The sequence below is a fragment of the Pteronotus mesoamericanus genome, unplaced genomic scaffold (genome assembly GCF_021234165.1).
Source record: "Pteronotus mesoamericanus isolate MK-2021 breed Mesoamerican mustached bat unplaced genomic scaffold, CSHL_Meso_final contig_347, whole genome shotgun sequence".
Taxonomy (NCBI): Eukaryota; Metazoa; Chordata; class Mammalia; order Chiroptera; family Mormoopidae; genus Pteronotus; species Pteronotus mesoamericanus.
Window position 1 is genome coordinate 10992706 of NW_026555137.1, and position 20796 is coordinate 11013501.

General features: G+C 53.6%; 1 protein-coding gene across 2 annotated transcripts in view; it reads right to left on the bottom strand.

Moving 5' to 3' along the window:
• Positions 1 to 20796, bottom strand: part of TMEM63A (transmembrane protein 63A) — a 28277-nt gene that overhangs the window by 1626 nt on the left and 5855 nt on the right. For both annotated transcript variants that reach the window (XM_054576656.1, XM_054576655.1), the window contains 21 exons: positions 20462 to 20661; positions 18827 to 18906; positions 18070 to 18136; positions 16967 to 17004; positions 13985 to 14127; positions 12983 to 13034; positions 12497 to 12605; positions 11807 to 11877; positions 11422 to 11502; positions 11066 to 11189; positions 10844 to 10977; positions 9885 to 10022; positions 9263 to 9416; positions 7228 to 7334; positions 7033 to 7119; positions 6502 to 6564; positions 4145 to 4307; positions 3149 to 3254; positions 1827 to 1994; positions 949 to 1064; positions 531 to 593 (listed from right to left, as the gene is read on the bottom strand). In XM_054576656.1, coding sequence (XP_054432631.1) covers positions 531 to 593; positions 949 to 1064; positions 1827 to 1994; positions 3149 to 3254; positions 4145 to 4307; positions 6502 to 6564; positions 7033 to 7119; positions 7228 to 7334; positions 9263 to 9416; positions 9885 to 10022; positions 10844 to 10977; positions 11066 to 11189; positions 11422 to 11502; positions 11807 to 11877; positions 12497 to 12605; positions 12983 to 13034; positions 13985 to 14127; positions 16967 to 17004; positions 18070 to 18136; positions 18827 to 18906; positions 20462 to 20661 — 2264 coding nt within the window. The remainder of the gene's footprint in view (positions 1 to 530; positions 594 to 948; positions 1065 to 1826; positions 1995 to 3148; positions 3255 to 4144; positions 4308 to 6501; positions 6565 to 7032; positions 7120 to 7227; positions 7335 to 9262; positions 9417 to 9884; positions 10023 to 10843; positions 10978 to 11065; positions 11190 to 11421; positions 11503 to 11806; positions 11878 to 12496; positions 12606 to 12982; positions 13035 to 13984; positions 14128 to 16966; positions 17005 to 18069; positions 18137 to 18826; positions 18907 to 20461; positions 20662 to 20796) is intronic.

Sequence of the window (20796 nt, forward strand, 5' to 3'; positions counted from 1 at the left end):
TCCCTTTTCCTCTCCCGGCCCCACCCTGGGAGCAGAACTCTGAAAGCCACAAGCAGGGAGAGCCAGGAAGGAAAGGAGACCTGGTATCTTTCTAAGACAGCGCCTGCTCGGAAGCAGGTGCCATGTTCGTCTGTTTAATTCAAAGAGGAGTTTCGGTTTTGACACCGCGGAGGGCCTCACAGCTGAAACGCTTGTGATAAGAGTCACCAAACCATCGGGCCGGGGATACTGCTGCACGGAAGGCCCGAACTCACAGGGTATTAAATATGCAGGGCAGGAAAGTGAGCAGGAAACTGAAACCAAGGGGGATGGGTGTGCATCCTGGCAAAACTAATTCTCTTCTCAGCGAGGGATGTGGCCTCACACACACAAATTAAAGCACCCAGAGGGCCCCGGGATCCCTTCTCAAGTGGCATTGATTCAGCAACCTGCCTGACACACGACCAAGGGACTTCTCTCTTAACAAGAGATGACCAAAGTGTGTTTGCCAGGCCCATCTGGTTGGGGCCGTCACCAGAACCATAACTTACTGTGTATGGTGGGGGCACGTGGGCCTGCGCCTCGCTTCCTTTGTCACTTGCCAATTCTTCTGTCTGCAGATAACAGCAAAAACTTCCAATGGTAAACAAAACTGATCTGTCTGAACTAACACTCTCCAAACAAGCAGACTGTTAACACCCAGAATAATAGTACCAGCTGGCACCAGGCTCCCAGCGGCAGCCCAAGAGGGGAAGGGGGAGGTGCAGTGCCTGGAGCAGGGAAGGGGGAGGGGAGGGGTGCCACACATCACACCCAACTACCCACGCCTTTCCTATGAACAAATAAAACCTGGCCTTCCCTGTGAACAAATAAAACCTGGAGAAGGCTGTTGATAGGTGACTGGGTGGCGAAAACCCCCATCTCCTCCCAGGTCCTGGCTGCGAGGCCACAGGGGGCGGGGCCCTTTACCTTGTAGTTCAGAGGGCTGAGGTGCTTGAAGCACCCAAAGCAGGTGTAGGCCAGGCAGACCAGGATGGTGAGCAGCATGACCAGGAAGGTGAACAGGGTGGCAGGAGCCGTCAGACCTGGGGACAAAGGGGTGTCAGTCTTAGAGAAGGAGGGAGGGGCTGCCATTGACCCTCTCTCTGCAACAGGAATTGTGGGCGACTGTTCCCTCAAGCAGACAATAAAGAGATGGCACGCCCCACCCCCTCAAGCAGCTGGGATGGTGTCTTCACAGCCAAGGGCACAGGGCCCACCGAACAACTGGCATCATCTCCGCTCGGGTTTCAGGCACCGGGATACCAAGACAATGGCTGTTTGCCAGCTTCCTTGTTGGGTCAGTTCCTTGCAGTCTCCTGTGTCCTGGGTTAGGTAGGGGGGCGGCTCCCCCAGCTGACTGGGGAGGAGTCACATACCCCTCCTGCCTTTTTCTTTTTCCCAAGAGGGTCTGTTTTCCCTCCTGCATGTCCCCCATGGTCAGGTGTGGAGACCTGGACTGGTCCACCACTGCCAAAGAGCAATCTGGACCAGCTTCCCCATCTCCTCAGGGTCAGTTCCTCCAAAGCTGATAAAGTGACCATCTTCTCTCTCAGGCTGTCTGGGCCCAGAGCTACACTTGAACTTGGGCTAGCTTAGGTTGTCAACATTGTCCCAGGCCAGCCCTCACCCTGGATGCCACATTCTGACTGGACACCTAGCCAGCCCCACTCTGGATGCCACATTCTGATTGGACATTGAGTCGATGCTGTTAAAGCAGCAAGGCATTTGGCTGGTGGTATGGATCTGGGAACGTGAGGCCGAGGGCTGCCTCCCTCCCCTTGCTTGGGTCAGCAAGGGCCCCTCACCCAGGCGCAGGAAGGAGAAGAAGTAGAGCCAGAAGAGGCACAGGATGGGAGCAGCCAAGGCCTGGTTCACAGCCGCGAAATGGATCCTCTTCTCCAGCTTGGCTGGGAGGTAGGCAAAGTAGAGGTTGTGCCGGTCCACCATGTGCTTGAGCAGGATGTAGATGAGGCCTGCAGAGAGTGGGCTGTGAGCCCTGCCCCCTTCCCCCTGGGGTGGCTATTTGTGCACGGAACTGGGGCTGGGGCTGCTATCTGACCACATGAACCAGAAGGTGGGCAAAATGCATAATGCACATCCTGGCTGCTAGTGTTCTTAATCTTCCTGTTCTCCACTCCACTCCCCTTCTCCCCTCTGCCTTTCTGGCCTCTTTCTGACTCCAAGGAGTGGAGGCGTCTGTGATTCTGTGCCCATGGGATGCTGACATTCTAGCATCATCTCAGGGAAAGTGGCTACTTTACGCTCGGAGGCCTGGCCTCTGCTTCCTCCGGGGCCCCTCTCCTGCTGGGCACCCCCAAGTCCCTCCAGGCTCTCACTCACCTTCCCTCCTCCCACCCAAGCTCACCTTCCACCCTCATCACAGTGGATGAGCGCAAGGATCTTACCCCAGGGACAGCACGTAAGGCGGGTGCTACCTTTTAGGTCAGGTTCTTAAAAATGTTTTGTTTTGTTTTGTTTTGCTTTGAAAGAGTGATACTGTATTTTAAACATATATAAGAGAGTGAACAGGAAAAACTAGAACCTCCCCCTATCCCTAAACCTTAGCTATCATTGCCAACGGTGCCTGGAGTGTTCTGTTTCCTTCTAGAGTCTTCTTTTTGTTGGCCAGTTCCTGATGTTTTATTTTAGTTGCAAGATCTGGGCCTATAAAATCGAAGAGTTCTAAGTCTGAATCTTGACTCTACTCCTCACTGACACATATCCAGGGCTTCACCTGTGACAGGCGACAGAGACAAGACCTGGCGTGTAGGACTGTGCAAGAAGTAGTATGATTATCCCCAGGGAGTGCAAGGGTGACTGGCAAGAGCAACAGCACGCATGACACCCTGGATCATTACTGCCAGCACCGTCTCAGCGCTGTTGAAGAATCAACCAACAGGGAAGTGATCAGCGGGCAGAGAGGCTCAGACCATGAGATGCACTAAGTGAGCCCATAGTTTGGAAGGCATGAGAAGTGAGGTTAAACTTGGTGTCACCTGTCGCTCTTTGCTAGCTTGTGGCTCCTGTGGTTACCAGAGATCCTCTGTTCGTGAGACCCCATAATGCCCTGTGATGGCTGTCTTGGGGTGCCACCCACCTACCCTGGCCCGGCTCTGGGGCCACTCACCAAATGGCGCGATGATAGGGCAGGTGATACTGTAGGCCATGATGACAGTGAAGACGCACAGCATCCACGCATACATGGCTCCAAACTCGAACTCGAAGGCCTGGTTCTAAGGGAGGAGAAGGCGGCAAGGTGCTTACAGGCGTGTTCCTCCCCTGACCACCCCTCGACGGCTCCCAGGGCTGAGGGGAAAGCCGGGTGACAAGGACTTCGGGAATGGGAGACTCACAGCTCCCCTGGCCTCTGAGGTCCTCTCTCTCCCTCCACAAGCTCCTCCAGCTTCACTCAGCTCACACCCAGACCTCCCACGGTGCAGTGATTCATGCTCCCTTAGTGTTTCCCTTGTCTGACTCATGCCTCCCCAGCAGGATCCGGGGCCCCTGGAAGGCAGAGATGGCGCACCCGAGGACAGACTGTGGAGGGATCCCCTACAGATTTTGGCATCAGACCGAACGTCAGCTCTGTCTCTTCTGGCGCCTGTCCTGGGCCACACACTTAACCTCCCTACGGTTCAGTCTGTGCATTTGCCAAGTCGGGCCCAAGTGCTGCCCGTCTCATGGGGCGTCCTAACAGTTAAATGAAAGAATGCAGCACATCTCTGACGTCCCTCTCACGGCACCCATATGGCAAAAGAAAATAAAAGAGAACCCACACTGCCCAATTTATCAACAAATGCCGCAAGCCCCAAATGCCTTTGGCATCTGTGATAATCTTATGCAAATGGGTACCCCCCAATAAGGAATGTGTTGATGTTAGAGGGGGGTGTGTGTGTGTGTGTGGGGGTGTGTGTGTGTGATATATCAGACTGGTTAAAAGGAAAAAACCCACACTCTCTCCTCCAGCTGGTGAGTTTAAATGGAGATTTGTGAAGACACGCCACTTTCAGGCAGCGTCTTCAGTGCCCGGCACAGAGCAGGGAGGCTAGGGAGAGGCCGGGGCAGTGGAGGGGGGAGCTCAGAGGGCAGTCAGCGCCGCCCCGCCCGCCCGACCAGCCCACACCTGCTTGACGTTCCTGCGGTCAGCAGCGGTCTTGGCCATGATCATGCGGAAGGTGTAGAGGATGAGTCCAGGCAGCCGCAGCAGCTCCATGCCGTTGCCAATGAAGGCCGAGGCGATGACGTAGTTCACGAAGAAGGCGCCCTGGTCCGGCAGGAAGACGCACCTGGGGACCCAGGGAGGGGTGTGGGCTGAGACCCAGGAGAGCCCCGTTTCCGGCAAGGAAGGGGGGCGTCCCTACACCCCCTGAAGCTTTGTACTCGGCCCTCCATTTGGCATGTGCATGAGCAAGCGGCACACAAAGCCCCTGACCCTCTTCCCATAGCGTTGCATCCTAGCTGTCTGCCAGGTGCGAGGAGAAGGACACAGGGCCGGCGATGTTTACTGTGTGACACATGCGGTCAGGGCAGGGCGGCCGCCTTTCTGATAAGGTGACTCTGTGCAGAAAGGTAAAGAGTGAGCTCATCTAGAAACCGTGGAGAGAGCATCCCAGACAGAGGAGACAACAGGTAATGGCTCTCGGGGCCGTGTGCCTGGCATGGCCGTGGGACAAAAGGCAGGGGCTGGAGAGGACAGGCCAGGAGAGACGAGCAGACTGAGGGCAGGGTGTGAGGAGCGGGGGACCACACAGAGGGCCACTCCCGTCGTCTGTGAGCGGCACACTGGCGGCAGCGGGGGCAGGTGAACATGGTGGCACTCTGGGTCAATCTAGATCGTCAAGGTTTGCTGATATCGGGGTGTGGCACGTGAGGGAAAGAGGGGAGGCAAGCAGAACTCAGAGGGCGTTTGCCAGAGCAACCAGAAAAACAGAGTCATGGGCGTGGGATCAGCAGATTTGGGGATAAAAGTCAGGGGTTTGGGTTCAGGCAGGTAAAGTCTGAGATGCCCAGCGGAACCGCAAGTGAGGCTGCGGCAGTCAGTGACAGACGAAGTCGTGGGGCTCAGACTGTTATAAATGTGAACGTCGCCCACATATTCTATTCAGGCGTAGTCAGGTGGCACCAGAGCCGTGCATCCAGCTGAGGTCTCCCAAGGAAGGGGTGTGGACGGAGCGCTGAGCCCCCAGACAATGATATTCAGAGCTTGGGGAGATGTTAGAGCCGGCCCAGGAGGCTCAGAGGGGAGAACCAGGAGAAGGGAGAACCAAAGCCAGCGAGGACAGCGTGTCAAGGAGGAAGGCACGAGAAATGTCTCAGGTGGCGCTGACAGATCCAGTAACACGAGGACTGGGAGCTGACCACTGCACCTGGCAGGCTGCGAGTCACTGTCAACCTAGACAAGAGCTGGTTGGGTGTCTGCCTGTCTGTCTGAGGTGGCCAGCTCCCGAGTGACCAGTGTACCCAGCAAGATCCCATTGACACTAATTCAGCCTCTCCTTCCAAAAAATCGCAGCCAGCCTTCCCCATAAACAGCTCTTTGGGAAAATCCATCAGGAGCCTGAGAGCTCATTTCAGGACCTAAAGTTTAGTGCAGTGGGGGAGAAGGTTCCATCCCAACTCTGTCTCTTAACCAGCTGGGTGACCTAGGGCAAGTGATGCAACATCTCTGGGCCCCAGTCACCTCATCTGTAAAATGGAGATGATGCTATTTACCTCATAAGTCGCTGTAAAGGTGAAATGAGAAAAAGAGTAAAGCATTTAACATACTGCCTTCTTATACAATGAGTATTCCTGTTAAGTGGTCATGGTACAAGCTCAAAATACTAATAAGGACATATATCAGAAATAAGTTTAGCCCTGGCTGGTGTGGCTCAGTGGATTGGGCGCTGGCCTGCGCACCAAAGGGTCACTGGTTTGATTCCCGGTCAGGGCACATGCCTGGGTTGCAGGCCAGGTCCCTAGTAGAGGGTTCATGAGAGGCAACTAAACATTGATATTTCTCTCCCTCTCTTTCTCCCTTCCTTCCCCTCTGTCTAAATAAATAATCTTTAAAAAAAAAAAAAGGTTGAACTCCATTCCCCTGGCAAAATTACTCCTGGTGACAACGTTAATAATTATTCCCCATTCCTGCTCCATGCTCCACCAAGAGCCAGCAGTTCCTTTCCCCCAGAGGCTCTGTTCTCGGTAAATAAGTTTCAAAGAATGAATGAGCCTGAGACTAATTGAGCCTCGGCCTAAAAGATTAACCACATTTTTGCACACGCAGCACAAAATGGGCCAGCTCCCATGGTGTGCCCACAGGCTCTGCCTGGCCTCGGCCCCGCCAGGAGCCTGGCAGGGAAGGTGGGGAAGACCAGGCCCCATGGTCTCAGGGAGGAGACGTGTTCTGAAGCATGGACGGCCCGCCCACAATGGGGCCCAGCCCCCACAGGACGCTTACCCAGGACCGCAGCCCCAAAGCTCAACATGGCTGATACTCACTCCAGTCTGATGGACGCCTCGGAGGAGGTTTTGTCAAAGAGCCACCGGAAGAAAAAATCCAGACTGGAAGACAAGTGAGTTCCATAAGAACATATTCCCAACGCTCCATGTGAGCACTACACACATTCTCTTTCTTCTGCTCTAAAAACAAGCCAAATCGCAAGATCTACATTCATCCTTTTAAAATGCCACTCACTATGGTGTAACACACGGGGGCCTACTTTAACAGAAACTTCCTTTCTGGGGATGAACAAAGCCAGGATCAGCTCCTCCCAGTAAATGGAAGGTCATGATAAAATTTGTTCTCAAGCTTTTTAAAAACTAGTATATTTTTAAAGGAAGAGCGATGGAATGTCCAGGAGAATCAGTGGGCCGGCGCAACTCCACTCCACTCCAAGTGGGTACGGTGGACTTAAACGTTGTCAGGGGTTTATTGGCATCCACTGCAAAGCCGTTTCCATTCTCCTGGGCACAGCACTCTCCAGAAGTGACCCTGCTTCTGAATCTAGAGCAGGAGGTGGCGGCAAGTACCTGGTGAGGCCGAGGGAGGGCAGGATCAACACCATGAAGATCAAGAATATGTAGACCTTGGTCATCATGATGCGGTTTTCCCCCGACCTGCAGGAAGGCAGAGGTGAGCACTCACAAGCCCCGGGACCCCAGGTGGCCCCAGTGCGCCGTGGGCCCATTGCCCTGCGGCACGGGGGCCGAGCTCCCGGCACTCACTTGGTCCAGTGAGACTCCAGCAGCGTGGAGTAGTAGACGATGGATGGGAGCAGGGCTGAGAAGGACCACAGGAGCAGCGTCGGGAAGAACTGGCTGATGATTGGGTCCTGGAAGACAAAGCGCACAGCAGAGAGTCGGGGCTTGGAAACCATGACCGACTGGCGTGGCGGCTCAGTGAACTGCTGGAGTTGGGGTTTGGCCACCTGTGACCCCCAGAACCAACACTGTGCCTGGTCCATACTGTTGGCTGAATAGACAACAATAGCACCTTACATTTGTATAGTTATATGCACACTCTATAGAATTAAGGCAGCAGCTTCACATATAATTGAAGTCCCCTTGTCTTACTCCCCAGATAGAGAACGTTCTCCGTTCCCTATAGAAAACCAATGGTAATGCCAAGGGAAGGGGGAACGCTGAAGGTCAGGCTCCCTGCCCAGCTGGCCTGCCCGCTCAGCTCCCAGTGGCCCAGTCGGGACTTAAACAGGGCTGCTTCCTGCTCTTTCCCAAACCTGTCTATGCCCATTGTACTTGTTACTGCCATGACATGATTTGATGAACTTCCCACTTTCCCTGATTAAATGAGCACAAAATTAGAGAGAAAAATTCTTTGAAAATTAAGTCAGATACTTTGGAAAGACCTGATAAAGGCCAATTCCTTGAAAATGCTGTTGAATAAGATGAGACTAAATTAACTGTAAAAGGCCAAGGGAAATGAAATCTAGGAGGGTTCTATCCTTAGAATGGCTTTGCAAGTATCTAAATCCTTGCTTTGCTGTAAAAAACTGAAACTGGAATCACAAACAATGAAATAAGCATACAGTGTGTGTACAGTTGACAAAGGGGAATTCCAATCAGCAGATGCACCCGCAGAAGGACAGGCCCTGACCAACATCACGAGACTGGCAAAGAAATTAACGCTTACGTGCTTTATATCTAGACAACGCTGCTTAACGCACACTACACGGCTTTATTATACGCTGAGTCAGATGGGAGAGCTTCAGCCACACACTACACCACACAACCACCATCACAACCGTCCCATGGACATAGGATGGCAAATGTTTTGACTCGTTTTTAGATGAAAAGCCAAGGTTCAGAATTCATCAGCGAGGGACTGGCAGACCAAGGACGGGGGCCTCAGGCCACCGGCTCGGCGTGCTTTCCCAGACTGTGATCAACCCAATGCCAAGTGGAACTGGAGAGAAAAAATATTGAGGGTGATGCTTCAGAAAAGCCGCCATCTTTTAAAGTCAACGCAAACGTAGGGAGTGTTTAGCTGTTATCGCATCAATGCAACTGAGATTTCTAAAAGCCACTCATTGCCTATCTAGAATCGGTGACTTTACAACAAGATTATCAGAAACTGAAATGCGAAAGAAACATATAATTCATGGTTCTGCCGCCCCAGTCCAAGAAGCTCGTTTCACGCCTTCCCGCCCACTCCCTGTGGTACCCATCATACACCCGCATCACTGGCTGCAACCACTGCTCAGAGACAAGTTACATTCCGTTTTTAGCATAAGCCCCCAACGTCCACCACAAACTCTATACAGTTTTTCAATAGATGCTTTCCATGCTACCAGACCCAATATATTTCATTCAACTCAAATGAGACCTACTGATGAGTATTTAGATTAATTCTACATATATTATATATCCATTATGCATATATGGACATGTATTAAATATAATTTTATATTGATTATATATGCTTTATATATAATCAGTGTGTGTGTGTGTGTGTATTTATAACGTCTAAATTACTAGAAGACCCTGTACTAAATGTGGCCATGTCTGCTTAGGGCTTAAAAACAAAGACATGATATATATATATCTATGTATGTGTGTGTGTCAATTATACCTCAATTTAAAATATTTATTTATTTATTTGAAAAATAGCAGACAGGAGCTGAGCGACATGACATCCTGGCTCATTGTCCCCCACATCCCTTGGCCCCAAACCTCCCCCACGCACTATGCCCCATTGCACGAGCCCCCTGCGACGGGCCTTGCAGAATGAATGGTCACTCACATTCAGTGCGTGGATGGGTTTGGTGACATTGAACTTGTCCATGGTGGAGAGGATGATGGAGGGCGTGGTCAGGAAAAACAGCACCAAGAAGAGAGTGAAGTTGATGCCCAGCCACTGGAACCACCAGCGGAGGCCCTGGATGGAGAGGTTCTTCCTACAGGGGAGAGAATACAGGCTCTGGAGGCTCCTCTCCCAGGATCCGGCCACCAGCCATGCCAAGAGTGCCCGCCCCTGGCTTAGTGGGGGCCGGAAGGTCCCAGTGAGACAAACCAAGAGACTAGCATGAGGACGCTGGCTTAGGGCTCATTTCGCCATAGGAGCACAGATACGTTCTCTGCAGTGACCTTCAGCTATAGGAAGGTGAAATTTCAGGGCTCTAGGAGCTCAGAGGGAAAACAAGTTATTCACTGCTATTGAATTGATAATATTTTAGATCTACAGAGAGAGGTAATATTACTAAAATAATAATCAACTTTTTTTTTTTTTTTTTTTTACTCTTTTAATGTGTCCCCCAAGCTGAGGTAAGGGACACTTGACTGCACTGTCCGATATAGCTGCCTAGCCACGAGACACATGTGGCTCCTGAGCACTGAAACGCGGCCCTTCCAGGCTGGGGGCTCACCAGCAGATGTCCTCGGGGTAAGTGGCAAAGGCAACTGTCCACTTGGAGATGCAGAGCTCTCGGCTGTAGGAGGACGGCTGGGGCTCGCCTTTGCACCCCAGGCCCTGGCACTTGCAGGCGTTGAAGTCTTTGAGGATGCTGCCAGGAAGCACAGACAGGGCCAGGGCTCAGACCCCCAGGCGCTGCGCACAGACACGGGGCCGCGCCAGCGTGGGGGCCTCCTGGCGCAGGACCTTTGCTTTATAATTATTACTTTATTATAATCAATGCTATGAAAGAGACAACCGGCTTGGCACACCAGGTGGAGGATTTTGTTTAATCCTCAGAACAACGCTGCCAGCCAAAGATTATTGTTCCTGTTTTACAGATGAGGAAACCGAGGCTCTCCAAGTCGGGCTTCGGCTCCCATGCTGTTCGCGCTGCCCCTGCTGCCAGTGGCTTTGCCCTTCAGTTCTCTCATTCACTGCCCAGGCCCCACAGCTGCCGTCAGACCGTGTTACATGAGGCGTGTTCTCATTCTGATCCAAGACGTCCCTCCCTAGGACACCCACCTCAACCCTCTCCAGCTGCGTGGGTCCTACTCTTTCCTCCTCCGTCTTCCATAAAGTACCCACCAGCTACCCCTGCTGCTGTCCCAGAACGTTCTTCCTCTTTCTGCTGGCCTCCGCCTGGCCCCAGCCTCACTTCAGGGTCTGCTGGACACGCCCAGGACACCCTTCCCAGAGCCCATGATGCCCAAGGCGGGGAAGCCTTTCCCTTGGCCACTTCCTTCCCATGTCCATCTCCTGACCCGCCCCCTCTGCTGCTCCCAAGAATCGATGACACCGAGACCTGAGGCACGAGGGCGCTCTATGTGCCAGACCCCAGACCGAGAGACCCCACCCAGGACCAGGCTCCCCACAGCAGGGAGCAGCCTAGAGGGCGCAGGCACCCATCCTGGAGGGGCCTGGGACACTCACTAGGTGGCCATGGACTTTTCCTGGAAGGTGACGAAGGCCATCCCCAGGGGCTGGTCCTGGACCCTGCACTCCTCCTCCGCGATCTTCTCCGCCAGCCTGTCCTTCATGCACGCGTAGTAAGAGATGGCGTCCTCCTGCCGGAGGGCACATCCCTGTGAAGATGCGGCCCCGTGCAGGGGGCGGGGCCCCAGTGCCCACAGGTCTCCGGGGTGCGGGCCTCACCCACTCACAGCCCTGCACTTCACAGCAGCAGAACTGGCCACAGGGCTTGGGGTTGATGAGGGTCCGCTGGCCTGTCTTCACCTGCAGGTTTGTGTAGTAGGTCAGGCTCTTCTCGGTCTTTTTTCTGCATTTGGGGAGGAAGGGGACACACCTCAGACTATCAGTCCTGTGGCATGAACCCCATGTCCTCCATTCGGCCATCAGTGACCACCAGGACTGCGAGTTCAGCTTTCTGAATAAGAAAAGGGCAGAGCCCCCCTCCTCCCTTCCCACGGGGGAACCGAGGCGGTCGAGGAAGGAGGGTGGGCATCTCAGAGGGGAGGGGTCAGAGAGCTGCACCCGCCGCCCACTCGTACCTCTCCTGGCACAGGTGCATCAGCTTGGCCACATTGTAGCACAGCCGGGCCTCCACCACCTCACACGTGGGGTACGCATCCCTGCATCCAGGCCGCGCCACAGGCAAAAGATGGCATTGGGAAAGGGAACCCCCAGGCAGGTGAGTCCCCCCACACCTCCACGGGTAGCAGAGCGATCACCCTGCAGTGACATTTTCTCTTCCTCCTTTAGCACCAGCAGAGCCAGCGCAGAGCGGCCGTTCAATGCTGGTGGGGCAGGATCTCAGATCTTACCCAGGTGCCCAAGTGGAAGATGTTAAGGCACTTGCCCAAGGCACCTGCCCCATGGGACTGTGTGCTCCCACCTGGAGGGGCTCACTCCCCTTCCGGCCCCAGCCCTGCTCACCGGAAGTGGCTCTCCACAGCCTCCTTCGTGGCGTGTCTGGGGAGTCCTGTGATGAACAGGGTCCGCCTCACCTGCCGGAGAAACACACCAGGGAGCAAAGTCACCGGGACGAGGCAGACTCAGGCCCCCCTTCTGCGGCCTGGCAGGGCCCTGAAGTGTGATATCTACACAGCCCTTTCTTCCCCGCTGCACAAGGACATTTTCAAAGCAATTCTGTGAGCCTCCTTTGCATGACTGGGGACTGAAAAAGCACCCAGAGAGAGGAAGTGGCTCAAATAAGGTCACACAGCAGAGCAGGGGAGGACCCAGGCCTGGAACCAAGTAGCAAAAACTGCCTCCTGCATCAAGCTCTGCGTTGCAACGAGAAAGGAGGCTGATCTCAAACTGAAAGTCTTAGAAGTTACTGGAAGTCTTGGAAGAATCAGGAACGACAAGCCCACATCCCACAAATCTTAGGGTTAGCTGGTAGAATGAGGGAAAGCTATCTAAATCCTAAAACAATCTCTCAGAAAAAAAATTTTAAAAAGATAATGCCACGTTTCAGTGCAACTACACAAGCCAGATTCCACAGAGGGCCCTGCTGGGGCTCACCGCTGCCATCCACCTGAGGAATAAGCTTCGGGGGGCACATTGCTCTCCGCCCCCACCTGGGCCCCTCCCCAGCCCCTGCCCCGCCCCCGCCCCACTCACCAGGTTCTCTTCTTTGTACTTGATGGACTGGGTGTGGTGCCGCATGAAGCCCACGGTGAGGAAGAGGTAAATGACAGCGAAGATGGTATGCAGCCAGAGCAGGTTGTTGCTGAGAGTGGACACCACCTGCCATCAGGGGTGGGCTCCCAGGCAGGGGACAGGGGTGCAAGGGCCAGGACTAAGCTACCTTTACGCCACTGAGCTGAGGACCAACGGCTTCATCACAAGAGGCTGTGCGGCCAGTGCCCCCTTAGAGATCCCTGTCCTGACAAATGCACTCAGATACCTGGTTTCGTTGAACCCCCTCAAAAGAGCAGCTGCTTATGGTGGGTTGGTGCCTGGAGCCCAGCTTCACACCTGCTGCAAAGGGGCTTTCAGACAGTAGCCCACCCCCTTTGGGCTACCTCTGGCCCACCGGGGCTCCAGGATCTGCCTTCTCCTTGGCCCCACCCATCAGCACCCTCATACCCTTCCACCCCTACTCACTCAGTCCGTAGATTTGCTATTGTCGTCCTCCCAAAATTGTAATGGTCTTTGTCTGCAGAGAAGCACAGATACTTAGTTCCTGGGTCACAATGGGGAATGCGAGGGGGCATCACCAGCGCCCCCTGACCGGGAGGAGCACAGGCGGCCAGACTAGTGGACAGTGACGCCCGTCTAGGGTGTTAGAGCTCCCCCGACCAAGGCCTCTGCTTTACCCCAAAAGGATCCCTGACCACCTCTCAACCCATCGCGGGGGTACAGCCAAAATTTGACTTCATCTTGCTTTGAGATATTTGTGGCGTTACTTGAGAAATCTGGAAGATCCTAAGCTGTTCTTAAAACCAAAGCTGGTGATCCCTGGGCGTAAGAGGTGGAATCACAGCAGCATTTTGGAAGCTAGATCCCTTGGGCTCGCTTGGGAATAATAATTCTTGGCTCTGATTTTGACTTTGAACACTAGATAGGTCTCCTGGACCCACCGAGGGTGGCCTCCTGTTCTGGAAGGGCGCAGGAAAATATAAAACTCTTGGAAGCCCGTGATTCTGTGTGGGGTTCCCCCCCTACTTAGAGCCACAAATTGATATTAGAGGCCTTGGGGGGGGGGGGGTTCTTCTCCGGATTTTTAATCAGATGGAAAAGTCCAGAAAGTCACCCTGACACCTTCTTTTTTTTTTAATTTAAAAAAAAAATTTTTTTTTTTATTTACTTACTTTTGGAAAGGGGATGGGAGAAAAAGAGCGAGAGAAACATCAATGTGTGGTTGCCTCTCAGGCACCCCCACCTGGGGACCTGGCCTGCAACCCATGCATGTGCCCTGACTGGGAATGGAACTGGCGACATTTTGGTTCACGGGCCGGCGCTCAATCCACTGAGCCACAGCAGCCAGGGCAACCCTGAGACCCTCTCACATCTGAGCATGCACTGCCTCCACCACCCGGGGCCCCGTTCCCAAGGCCTGCAGCTCTGACAGGGCCCAACGCCACAAGAACAGCAACAGTAGTTTACCGAGCAAATCACCGGAGAGGTTGACGGGCAGGATGACGCCCAGGGACAAGAGGCTGACCACCACCAGCAGGAAGATGATGTGCCTCTGGAAGGACAGATAGTGGATGGCGTCCTCCCCACACCACTCCAGGATCTGGTCGTCGCTGGTCAAGACACACGCATGGAATCTGAATGAGCAGGCGCCACAGGCCAGGCCCTCGGAGCCTCGCACCGCTGGTCTCCTTTAACCCCCGTGACCATCCCGCAAGGCAGGTTCTGATTTTGTCTCTGCTTTTCGACATACAAGTACGCAGAGGTATGGAAAAGTTGCACGGCTTTTATAATCACACGGCTTGTAACAGAGGAGCCACGAGGAGAGCTTCAGAGCCTTACCCCAAGGCCCCGTGCCCTGACCCTGAGCTGAGGAGCCTCCTACCACTCCGCTTGTGGCTCTAGAAACATCCATGCCCGCATCAGTCTGGGCCTCAGAGGTGTAGATACGATGTTCCCACACCCTTCCCTGTTTCTAGGAACAAAGCCACTGGCTGCAGGGCTGCCAGGAACCCCCTTCTGAAGCTCCCAGCCTGCCCCTGTCCCCCCTCAGCCAAGCTGGGAGACAGAGGTGGAGACACGGTGGCTCAGTTCCTCCCGATGTCCCTGCCGTGACCCTAGCAATGGGAGGTGACCTGCTCCGCCCTGTCCCACCCTCAGTACTGTATTTGGAGGTTCTGGGTCATGTGGGGACCCAGAAAATTCTGGATTCTGACAGCCAGACTTCCATGGGAGAAGGGGTGTCCCCTGAGGGTCCTGCTTCCAGAAAGCTAGGAAAGTGCCGCCCTGGGAAGAGCTCGGGGAGGCATGAAAAGGCAGATCTGAAAGGTGTGGTGCGTCGGCTTGGCAGTCAGACAGGCCACCGTGGAACCAGCTCGGCCACTCAGGGAGCGGGTCACGGGACTCACCTAAAGCAGGGAGGGGACTACCTGCTGGCTACCTGGTGACTCAGCAGGGCAACGAGGGCCGTGCGGGTCGGACACCGGGTGCCCTGCTGGTGCCGGGCGCGCACTCAGATGTGTGCTTGCTAAGGTTCCTCCTTTTCCCTAGTGACTGCAGGACAAAGCTTTGCAGTTAACCCTGCTGTTTTCCCTTTGAAATAAACCACTGACATGCACACACTTTGCCACAATCCATGCTGACTAAACCAATGCTGGTAAAGTTTCAAACCAACAAATGAGCGACGCCCGGGACAGTTTTTCCTGAGCTGTTCTTCTGGCTTCCCTGTTCTGCTGGGGAAAGGCAATTCGGAAGGAAACTGGGAGGCCTTTTTACATGTCTGTTGTAATATTGGCTGTGAGTGGCTATTAAAATTTAATGACAACTTTAAAAAAGCCAAAGGGTAGTCCTCCCCAGGGCTAGAATGGAAGAGAACAACAATGGGAGTGGACAAGCAGAACGTGTCCGATGTAGCATTAAAATGGCAAAGCGAAATACACAGCTGCACCCAAGTGACAGCCCCACTCAGTGAGAAATAGGGTCCCCACGGACAGGACTGCTGGGGACATGGAATGATGAAAACAGTGGGCAGGGACAGGGGAGCACTTCAGGACCAATCTGTTGAGCCTTTATTAGTTACCATGGAAACAATGAGTCAAAGTTTCTGGTTTTGCCCCATGGGGTCCAGGCTAAGAGCCCCAACCAGCAGTGGCTCTGGAGAGTGGCCGACCCAAAGTAGGGTTATGGGTGACTTAAAATGTCTTCCTATTGAGTCTCATCTGTATGTGCTGGACTTTTTGCACAAAGCATGTATTACTTCCACTACTGGGAGGAAATGTGTCCTAGTGACCTGATTTTGTGGTGGGCATCTCCGCCTCTCCCACCTCTGTTCCCTCCCTCCCTGAAATGCCTTCTCCTACTTCTTCCTGCTCCAGACCAGCGTTCACTGGCTGCTTCTATAGAGACTCCGCCTCCTGCCTGTTCCTCTGGGGAAAACGCCCCCCGAACTCTACCATTTATACAGCATGTATTAACTCATTTGGATTAGGCAGAATAGGTGTCATCCCCCACACCTTTTAATAGCTGGGGAAACTGAGGCCCACAGAAGGGATTTGCCCAATGTCCTGAAACTACCACATCTCATCAGTTCTAAGATGCCCTTTTCCTATGTCAGTGACCATAGCTGACTGCGGCTTAACGGGCAGCATTTTCTCATTCCTAGGACCATGTCAAATAACGTGCAACTAGCGACGATGGCTTTTTGGATTTGATGGAATCCCAGAGTCACACCTCAGCCCCTTCCACCGCCTTGGAGGCGGCTAATCAGCTCACACCACCAAGTACCTCTTTTAGGATGTCTCTCCACAGGCCCCAAGTTTTGAAAAAAAAGAAAACTCTTAAGCCAAGGAGCTGAATGTATCAAGCAATCATTACTTCTCCACTTTTCACTTGTTCAAAGACACAGAAAACTGTCTATAGAAACTTCTGTTCAAGGGTATCCATGTGAAATGCGAAATATATATAATGCCTGCCCAAAGCACAGCATATTTAATTAGCTTGTGCAGGGGCTGCCTGGGCCAGCTTTGTTCTCAGCCCCCTATATGGCTTTGAACCTGAACTGAAAAAGTACCTAAGAGACCCTATCTCCAGGTCAGGCATCCTGGCTCTTTCCTCCAGGCTAACCACACACACACACACACACCCCCCGCCCCCCAACTCACTGCCACTGGAAGATTGCCGCCAGCCAGGCCACACACACACACACCCCACCCACCCACCCACACATCCACCCACCCACCTGTACTCACTGCAGCCGGAAGATTGCCGCCAGCCTGGCTAAACACACACACACACACACACACACACACACACACACACACAGAGCTGTACTCACCACACACACACACAGAGCTGTACTCACTATACACACACACACACACACACACACACACAGAGCTGTACTCACTACACACACACACACACACACACACACACACACAGAGCTGTACTCACTGCAGCCGGAAGATTGCCGTCAGCCAGGGGCAGCATCCCTGCACACAAAGAGGTCAGAGATTAGCTTCGAGCATGTCTGTCTTTGGGAGAAGATATAATTGTCATCTTAGACAATAACAGCCATCTAACTTCCCCTCGTATAAAAACAGCACTTTGGCCCCCAGTTCAGCAAGCCCCAAACATGACAGAGTCTGCACACTCCCAACCCTTCCTGATGTAGGTTCCATGTCTGGGATTCTCGCAAAAACCTCTCAGATTTGACAATCTGTGGAATTACACAGGCTCCAGGGTCCAATCATGAAACCAGATCAACAGTTGATAGAAACTTAGGGAAGCTCTGGAGAAACTGGTGTGGGTTTCTGTTTGTCTCAGAAGGAGTGAATGGGCTCTGGCCGGTGTGACTTAGTGGATTGAGCGCAGGCCTGTGAACCAAAGGGTTGCTGGTTTGATTCCCAGTCAGGGCACATGCCTGGGTTGTGGGCCAGGTCCCCAGCAGAGGGCATGTGAAAGGCAACCACACACTGATGTTTCTCTCCCTCCCTTTCCCTAAAAATAAATAAATAAAAACTTTAAAAAAAAAAATAGGAGTGAATGGGACATGGCACAGGAGAGCCCTGCAGTGGGATTTACAGAGGGAAGCAGGTGTCTGCCGGTCTTACTGTCCACTGAACTCCCTAAAGCTGCACTATTACCCAGCTTTATGGACCTTTATTTGAAGACAAATATTTGTTCATCATTCACTTGACAATTACTAAGTACCTACTACTGGGTGTCAGGTGATAGGAACAGCACTGGGTAAGACATGGTTCCCGCCCACATGTGACTCACGAACTAGCAGGCAAGTCAATAATTCATTGTCACACGTGGGGATTCCAAAGCCCTCCATCTGAGGGTCATCCAGCTGCCATCTCCCCTGTGGCATTTACCAAGCCCAAGTGACTTTGTCAACACAGAGCAGAGCTCTTACCCACACTTGCCACTCAAGATCCAAGATACTGTTAGCACCCCCACAGGAACACCACTGCGGTCTCCCCGCTGATCCGCTACTGCTGGCCCCTCCCCGCCCTGCCGGCAGCAGCCACAGCTGTCCCTTAGATACCCACCAGCTCACTCTCAAAGTCTTGCTGCCCTAGCGAGGAAGATGACGACAATCTCTGGAATCTGGACTCACTAGAAACACAAAAGGAAAACAACATAGAGAGTTCTTTTTTAAAAATCTAAAAACTGATGTCCAGTATCCTGCTGCCTCATAGAGCTCAGGACTGAAGCTACGAGCCCTCAACAACTGGGACAAAATGTAACTCACCCTGTGAAAACTATAGGCAAGGGCAGTGACCGCTCCTCGGTACGTAAGACATAAAACTCTGCTACATGTGATCCCAACACGGGGTCGGGTCACCCTTGACCCTCAGCACCATGACCGGTGTACCTCACTTGACTTCACAATGTTGCTTGTTCACAAGATATTTCCTAATAGAGCAGATAAAATGGGTATCCTCCTCTTCAGCTGATTTTTGAAACCCTTAATTATCTAAAGGAACAAGATTTCCTCCTCAGCCTGAAGCCAGCAGGGTTCATGGCCATGGCCAGGCCAAAGCCCCAGTAGGGAGCTGCGCCTGTGGGCCTTGGTTTTCTCGTCAGCACAAGGAAGGTCACATGGCTGACCTCATGGGTCTGTAGTGCAGAGCAGGCAGACACAGCGTCTGGTCCCAGCCTGGGAGGTGCACTCTGTGACCATGACGCCACACCAGCGTCGTGTGTGGGTCCTGCCTGGTGGGCTTCGCAAGCCCCCAGCCCGCCCCAGTCTCCCCGCCTCACACACATGCACTTAACTCACATTCGAGGTAACGTCTTTTTTACCTGCCTGCTTCTGACACCAGGGCAATGCGCCCATAATCCCAGAATCTTCTTCTTATGATGGAAAACACCAGTATTAAAAACTAGAAGTAGAAAAGAAACCAAGAGAAAGCACATTGAACGGCTCCTAATGAGAAGAGACGGCTGCTTAGCGGCGCCCTCCCGGGCAGGCACGTTGGCATCGGCGGCCCTGACCCGCCTTCAGCTGCCCCTGAGCAGGAGGGCCTGGCCGCACGGCAGCCCCGGGGAGTAACTTTACTGCACTTCTTCGCTTTATGTTGAATTTCATTCTTAATTACAGAACCAAGGTAGCAGAGCACTCAGGCAGAGCCGGAAGTTGGGGGAGTGTTTTCAAAGGCAGGTGAGTCACATTGTAGGATAAAACGAAGGCTGCTCAGCAGGGCCTGCCCTCTGAGTCCTGACTGCTGCTTTCTCAGCGTGGGGGGTGGCCACGTCCCATGAGCCCAGGTCTTCAGCCTCCACCACCCCCTGCTCTTCCATGACGCCCCCTCAATATCTCCCTGCAATAAAAATGCACCCCCACCAGCACACTCTCCTGGAGAGCAACTCTCTCTTCTCAACCTGCCCTGTCCAGACGTGCCCCGCCCAGCCCGCCTAGGGTCCCTGCCCGGCCTCCCTCCCCAGACTTCTCGCCTTGGCCCCCTCTCCCCTGCCTGGGGACGCTGCATTACCGCTCCAGGGCCTCCCCCTGCATGAACCCCGGCACCCTCAAACCCACCGCCGCACTCACTCCTGCCCGCTCTTCCCTTTCAGCAGAAACCGGTCTATGTGACAAACGGGGTTTAGCCCCAAGACCTGGCTGATTTCACACTGAAGGAGCCCTTTTCCATAACAACATGAGGAGCATGCCAGTTGCCACGTCAGCCCATAAAGGACCAACAGTGAAGCCAAACTAGAACACACATACTTAGACCTTAATCCTGGGGACCAAACTGGAAAGGAGGGGGAAAACCCCCACCCCCGGCCGTTAGACTGTTTTTTGTGGCTGCAAACTTGTTTGATACCTGCCTCTTTCTCTTGGGAACCCAGACACTCATGGTACCCTGACTCTCGCCCCCACAACCCGCCACCTGGCCTCTGGCCCAAAGCCAGCCTGGGATGCCTACCCCCTCTGCCCCCATCTCACCGCATTCACTCATATGGGATGTTAGCAGCAGGCACCAAGAGGGGCCAACCAGCCCATCGGTGTTTGTGCCACGAAGGTGCCCCTCAGTCCCAGGAAACTTCCCCCAGCCCATGCTGAGTCAGTATAAGGAAGAAAAATGGCATACTTCAAACTGGGGGGATCTTTGGGAACAAGAACAGACTGATAACTCAGTGACAACAGTAATAACCAAAGGAACAGTGACCTGTGTCGTTTCCATACCTTGCCCTATTTAACCTCTAAACTCTCTGAAGTAAGAATTATTAGCTCCATTTTACAAAGCAGAAACCCAAGGCCCAGCCTACGTACCCATGGTCACAGAGCCATAAGTAGCCGAGTTGGGAGAGAAACCCAGGTACATCTATCTGGCTCCTCACCTGAATTTCCCAGAAGGCCCTGGGTGGGGGCTTAAATAAGCAAATAGCTCTAGGGGCAGGGTCGGGGGTGAGGGACATGATTCACCGGGGTCTTACCAGAAAGCAGCTGACATCCAGGAGCAGAACAGTGGGGATGCCACCGAAGGCGACCCCCTGGAGCACGGTGCTGTTTTTGGCTGAGTTGTAGCAGTAGGCGTCATTGGGCTGGTCCCCGATGCCCAGTCGGTCCCGGATGGACACCGCCTTGGACTGCCACAGCTCCAGGAATGGGGAGTCAGTCATCACGCCTGGCACCCCTGAAGGACAGGACCAGGCAGGTGGCGGGAGCTCAAACTCTTGCCACAGCGGGGTGCCCCCTCCAGGGGCCAGTGGGGCACAGGGAGCCGGCGGCACGGGGTCGGGGAGCGGCCGACGCCAGGCCCCACGTGCCT